A 7,012-nucleotide genomic window follows, 5' to 3' on the forward strand; every position below is an offset into this window, starting at 1 on the left:
ACCCCGACGTGATTTACTAATTGTAATTTTTGCTGACCAGTCCTTTGACCACGGTTATGTAAAAAGGTACACGTAGGCTTATCCCATAATACCTGCCACGTAGCCCCCTTTCCCTAACATTAACCGTGGACGTAGCTTTTTCTCTCACTCTGGCTCCTCAACCTCCAAAGGAGATGGACATAGACCATGCTCTCCCGCCCTGCGGTAAACGCGCTCCACACGACTGAAACAGTAGACTACGCATCGATGGCACAAGCACAGCAGTGCGATGACGAGTTGCAAACAGAGCTGCGAAACCCACGTACTAGCCTTAAACTCGAACGTTTGCCTCTCATTTCTACTGGTGGTGAGATTATTTGTGATATGTCAACCCAAAAGCCACGTCCGTACGTTCCTCAATCCCACAGGCGCGCGATATTTGACTCAGTCCATGGCTTATCTCATCCTGGTGTTAAAGCCAGCCAACTAGCTATCACTTCTCGGTTCGTGTGGCCAAACATCAACAAAGATGTTCGAAAGTGGGCACGCGAGTGCATTCCTTGCCAGAAGTCTAAAGTTCATAGACACGTCAAAGCTCCTCTCGGCACATTCAGTACACCTGACGCACGATTTGCGCATGTTCATATCGATTTAGTAGGACCACTGCCTACTTCACAGGGCAATTCATACGTTTTCACTTGTATAGATCGATATACGAGGTGGCCCGAGGCAGTTCCCATACCCGACATAACAGCCGAGACGGTAGCTAAAGTGTTTGTCGAACGATGGGTAGCAGTGCACGGCACGCCGGAAACGGTCACCACAGACCGTGGAGTTCAATTCGAATCACGCCTATTTGAGCAATTAACGCGGTTGTTAGGCACGACCAGGATTCGCACGACCGCCTATCATCCGGCAGCAAACGGGATGATAGAAAGATTTCACCGCCAGATGAAAGCTGCACTAAAAGCGAAGAACGACCCCTCCCACTGGACTGAGCATATCCCGATCATCTTATTGGGCATTCGCTCTACTGTAAAAGATGACCTCAAGTGCTCCCCAGCCGAACTTGTCTACGGCACGACACTGCGCTTGCCCGCTCAGTTTGTTGCTCCTCAGCAGACCACTGTCGACCCGAGCGACTATGTTTCTCGATTACGTAACCACATGTCTCAATTCACACCTACTCCGCCTCGCTCCCAACACACGACTACTCACGTGCCGACAGACCTGCACACTTGTTCTTATGTTTTTGTCCGTGTTGATCGAGTTCGTAAGCCCTTGCAACAGCCCTACGATGGGCCTTACAAAGTGTTACGACGCAACGTTAGGCATTACACACTCGAAATCAATGGCAAGAAAGAGCAGGTGAGCGTCGATCGCTTAAAAGTCGCGCATGTCGAGAGCAGCAGCGCGCCGGACGATGTAGTAGTGCCTCGCGACACAACGCGTTCCCCACTCGAGTCTCCCCCAGCGACGTCGACGGCGTCGGATACGCCCGCTGCGAAGTCGGATCCACCGGTCCGACAAACGAGATCGGGGCGCCATGTCAGATGGCCGGCGCGTTATGTGGTATCGTTAGAATAACGTTATTTCATTTGTTTACGAGGCGTCTGCCATCACTCTTGATCATGTCGAGGTTTTAAGGCAGATTTAATTAATTAATGTGAATACTATGTGACTGTCATAGGTAATTAGTATGTATGTTATATGTGTACGCCTTGGCCGTATACAGTTTGTACAGGAATTTTTTTTTGGTGATAATTTGTTATCATCTTAGTTTCTTTTGCGTGATCTCAGAGTTGCCCCCGTAGAAGGAAAACTTACCACGGGCAGATTCACTGCAACCAGATACATTTAAGTTTCCGTATTTTTATCGTACATGTATATTACTTTGTGTGCTTTCTGCGATACTCTAAATGTAGTACATTGTATAGCGCTTAGGGGCTGCCATCGCAGAACGACACGAGCAACATGACATACACTTTTTTGTGTCATACTTGGCCAATATGCTTTGTTTGTACTTTCCGTTACAAATGTTTATCTGTTTGTATTATTATCGAGTCCGTGCTATAATGCATGGACAGCGCTTGAGGACGTTGAACCAACACACGGTTCAGTCAGATCGACCTCATAGCATATTAGGTACGGTATTTTACAATAAGTTTTGTTAGCTTTATAACAACCTGCATACCGTCCTCAATGGTATACACGACCTTTGTATTGATATTGTGTTTTTGGCAGGTAGTAAAACGGTGTACATACAGTTCTTTTTCCTTTTGTCGTACGTCAGTGCTGGTCAGGACTTACGTACTAGGGGGGGATTCCTTGTAGCAGCACGTACCCCGTTAGTCTGACTATAAGTCACCGGCCGAGAGAGGGAGCTATCTCAATCGGTATTATATAATCATGTTACTCTCTCCGGACGCTCCCCGATGGCAAAAGAAGAATCAAAAGAGCTAATTTTTGCTGACCAGTCCTTTGACCACGGTTATGTAAAAAGGTACACGTAGGCTTATCCCATAATACCTGCCACGTAGCCCCCTTTCCCTAACATTAACCGTGGACGTAGCTTTTTCTCTCACTCTGGCTCCTCAACCTCCAAAGGAGATGGACATAGACCATTGCTCTCCTGCGTCCGATACAAAAGGGAGATATAATATTATACTTTCCAGAGTCAAGTCCATCCCGTATTGAGTCAGTTTTACATTGTACTATAATTCTTGGAGTTCATACAATACACCACATCGGTGAGGTGCATGTTTCCAGCAACATTAATTCTAAATAGTTGTGGAACAATTACTACGAAGATGAGATGCCTTCCTGTCATATTCGCGGACGCTGCATGAGGCTTGCGTCAAAGCTCATCATCTCGCATCTCCTCCCATCGACAACCCCGTCGTCAATGACTAAGGATGAACTTCATCTATGTCCAGCTCACCACGAATTAGCGTAAATTTATTGTGAATCTCCAAGTGGGATCGCATCCTTAACAATCGATGTCAACGCTATTGATGTGAGTGCCGGGCGACGACGAGGCGGCGAACACCGGTCCCGTTCCAGACAGTGCGTGTACACGTCAGCATCTCGACCCGGAGTTCATCGTGGCAGTGCGCACTGCAGTTCGCGATCGCGATTGAGGTCCCCTTTGGAGAGTGACGTGGCCGCTATTTTACCCTGGAAGCGACTTGGGACTCTGTTCGGACTGTCGCGGTGGTTCGTAACTTATGCACCCTTTTATATGTATTACCGCTCCTAATAATTATAACCACATGTATGTCCCCTCAATTTCAAGACCTCCTTTTAAACGTTTTGACCAAATATAATTTGGTGTGATTGCTCATGGAGAGTCGTAAATAACCAATACCCTGATTGATTCATATTCTGGGGGAAATACCCTATAATTATCACCTGCGTGTGATATAATGATGTACACGACAATAAAGCGTGTATAGTATTGAAACTTAAATATTCTGTTGTCAACGCCCGTTATTACAATTAGTAAATCGAGTCGAATCACAACTCAAGACGTTGGAATATGGCTGTATGATGAGAGTGTGTTTGGTGTGTAGTTTGTTACACAACAAAAATAATATCTTGCCACATTAACACGCCCCGAGGCCTACCTTCCAACAAGGCACCTAATTCTCAAATTATCAAGTTTTAAAATCTTTCATTTTTACTGTGCACCCACCCATTCAAATTCGTGCAACGAAATACGAGTCTAACCGCTAGGCCTGCTTATAACTGCCCTACAATAAGCATTTTATTATGTTTTTATTCATTTGGTTTGGGATAAGGAATGCAGATTACAGGCAGGGGGTGCACACAGACAGCCATCTGTCACCAGCGCGGCGCCGTACGTAGTGTAGGTGTGTAGGCGAAGCTAAAGCATAACATACAAGGGCGCGTTCGAGCGCTCTCCTAAAGTGAACTGTACCGTACCGTACCGCGCTAGAGGAGCGTTCGAACGCTCCTAAAGTGTACCGTACCGTACTGTACCGAGCCAAAAGTGGATCACTTCCCGATGTGCTCCAAAAGCGTACCAAAGCGTACCATAAGTTCGTTGTAAAGCATGCGCGTATCATGTGCATACGTCACAATGCAAAAACATCATTCTCTTTGTTCGGGGCAGCTGTAAGTAGGTCAAGCGCAAGGTGAATGACCTTCTCGCTACAAACAAGCGTGACCTTTTCTAAAAATAACTCGAGAGGTACGCTTTCTCCACAGAGCTTTCGAACGCTCCCAAACTGGCACAGTACGGTACGGTACGCTTTAGTTCAGTTCGCTTTGGTTCGCTTTAGAGCGCTCGAACGCACCCTAAGTGTAGCTTAGACAGAAAGATCCGTCTGTCCGGAGGACTCTTTTATATTTTGCCATTAACGCTGTCCTCATACGGAGGGGATCCGTGAAGCCAGACGCAGTCTCCGCGGAACATTCCCCGACGGACAGATACAGACCGATCTTTCGGTCAAAACATAGCTAGACTAGACCAGACGGTAAAGACACCTGTACCTAACCATGAGAGAGGTTACAGAAAGAAAGAAGTTTGGCTGTTTGTTTTCAGCACACAAATCGAAAAAGTTCTGTCGTACCTTCAGCCGCCGCCTGATCTCTCCTCCAGCATGTCCAGGAACCGCGATCGAGATTGCTAGCTGCAACAAGTAATTGATCTGTAATACTAGAAACAGGATGATAGCATTGCTGTCTGTCACGATCGGGATCTGGGAGTGAAGCTACATATTATGTACATGTAGGATACGAGTGTTTTGCTTCGTGATCGGTCTCGCGCTCGCTCGATCGAGCGCCAGTGTGTGCGTCGTTTGTTCGTGTGTACGTGCATCGAACATCTGTGTTGTGCAGGGATCGAGCTCCGCAGTACGTGCAGTGCAAATTGTTCGAACTTCGGCGGGGAAACCCACGTGCGTGGGCGTGTTACGTACAATACTAAGTACACAATAGGCTTACCCACAATCACCGTTTCGTGTAGCTCAGAGCGTACTCCGCTTTTGGTGTGGGTCATCACCAAAGAGATCATCACTTCACAAGATGGGGTTCGGTGTAGGCCTTAATCTTGAGACTAAATGGTTGATGAGCATGCTCCAGATTGCTGGAATAAAAATGATAATAACAAATCTGGGGCCCGTTGCATAAAACTTACCGTTGAATTTCAATGGTAACTAACGTCAAAATTAGGCGTCACAGCCAATCAGCATCAAGGATTATAACATTTACCGCTAATTTGAAGACTTACCGCTAGAAAGGAGCGGTAAGTCCAGCGGTAAGGGTTTTATGCAACAGGGCCCTGCTCAAAATTTAGTTCAGTTGTTCTCAGGGAAGTTCTGATATATCAATAATGCCTCTAACATTATATTACCAGAAAAAACAAAAACAAAACTGGAAATGTCGCTATGGCGACTGGTATATGCCTCGAGCTCCGCCATTTCCGGGCAGCTACCGGTACGCGGGCTATAGCTTGTTGCGAAGAGGGATTTTCAAGCACGCAGGAGAATTTTCCGCGAGTTTTGCGAGTTTCGCACTTGTTTCTTACCTGCTAGACGAGTGCTACTTACCTTCTACTTGCGTGTATTCCGTGTGACCTGCGTGGAGCTTTGAAACCGATCCGTTTTCTGTTACGAGCGACTTACACGGGTACCGAGTTGGAGTAGCTGCGGGGTGCTGCCGGTAAGGGTCTCCTACTGGCGTTCTGCGTGTACCTCTGCGAGCGAACCCCCATTCGCACGACGTCGTCGACTCACTCGTAACAAGTTTTGAGCATGTTCAAGGCCTTGTCATTGTATCTGTTTTGTTTTGTTTGTTGTTTGTTTTTTTGCGGCTTGACTTGCGGGGGAAACAAATTTGCTACCCGGAGCTCTCCGCAGTTGCTCTTCACCTGATACCTAGCGCGTATCTTGCCTGTAGTTGCCCGGAGGTGCCCACGCAATTCCGATTTAATCGCAGCCAAGTTTTGAGCATGACCAAAACTTGGTTTCCGGGTGAGTCGCGGGGATGCCTGGAGAGGTCCACGCAGAACGCCAGTAGGAGGCTCTTAGCAGCAGCACCTCGCAGGCAACTCCCACGCAGGTACTTCGCAGTCCCCGTATGCAGCCAAGATAACGACATACTGTGGGACTTCCGCCATTCCTTCAGAGGAATTCCTTCACTGAGTTGTCGGCCCCCACGCACCTGGCAAAAAGGTCACACAGTATACCCGCAAGTAGAATTCCGGCCATGTCCGCCCTCAGAAATTGTCCGGTACGCTGGAAAATCCCTACACGCAACAAGCCCGCGTAGCTTGCCCGGAAAGGTGTGACAGGGCCTAAACATGGTTGCGGGTAAAAAGATTTGCGTGCGCACCTCCGGGCGACTACGGGTGAGATACGTGCTAGGTGCTGACATGTGCGGGTCACCTGCGGGGACCTCCGGGTAGTAAAAATTGTTAGTCGCAAGTTTGCACGCAAGGCTTGCCCGGAAAGGTGTGACACGGCCTTTTACCTACATAATGCAATGTCTTGGCAATGTGTGATGACAGTTTCACATTTATTGGCAAAATATTAAAATGACAGGTTTGTCACAAAATGTGTTGAATGTTCACTTTCCTGGAACTAGGTTTAATTGGAAGAATGGCTATATTGTTTGAGAGTGCAGGTATTGGGGGATTTGAGGATTTTTACTTGACTTTGATCCTTCGATAAGTTTATGCGTTGAGTAAATTTTCAAAGTATGGGGGGGGGGGAGTGTAATTTCAGTATCAAATAGTAAAATTTCAGCACTTTAACCTGGCCTTTGTCTCTTGACCTTTGACCCTACAACCCTAAAATTCCCTAGAGAATCGTACTGTCAGGTAGAACATGCTAAATATTTACCAAGTTTCATCACTTTCGAGATATGGTGGATAAAGAAGTGAAATTCAGCACTTTCACTTGACCATTGATCTTTTGACCTTTGACCTTTTGGCAAGAAACTTCCAAGAGAATCTCTATTGGGTAAGACATATATATATATTCTGTTTCAAGAAAAATCCTGCGGGCAT

General features: G+C 46.9%; 2 protein-coding genes across 2 annotated transcripts in view; one reads left to right on the top strand and one right to left on the bottom strand.

Annotated features, from left to right (window-relative positions):
- LOC139739357 (structural maintenance of chromosomes protein 5-like) overlaps window positions 1-4,699 on the bottom strand; it is a 55,836-nt gene extending 51,137 nt beyond the window's left edge. Inside the window, exon 1 of the mRNA XM_071649977.1 lies at window positions 4,575-4,699. The gene's annotated coding sequence lies outside the window, so the exon portion shown is untranslated. The remainder of the gene's footprint in view (window positions 1-4,574) is intronic.
- On the top strand, window positions 931-1,527 carry LOC139739402 (uncharacterized; the record flags this gene model as incomplete). Its single annotated transcript, XM_071650023.1, has 1 exon — window positions 931-1,527. A coding segment is annotated over exon 1 (597 nt), but the record flags the coding sequence as incomplete, so codon positions are not given.
- Window positions 4,700-7,012: the final 2,313 nt, after the last annotated feature.

The sequence above is a fragment of the Diadema antillarum genome, unplaced genomic scaffold (genome assembly GCF_040938485.1).
Source record: "Diadema antillarum isolate AM-2024a unplaced genomic scaffold, OU_Dant_1.0 seq00000798_RagTag, whole genome shotgun sequence".
Lineage (NCBI taxonomy): Eukaryota > Metazoa > Echinodermata > Echinoidea > Diadematoida > Diadematidae > Diadema > Diadema antillarum.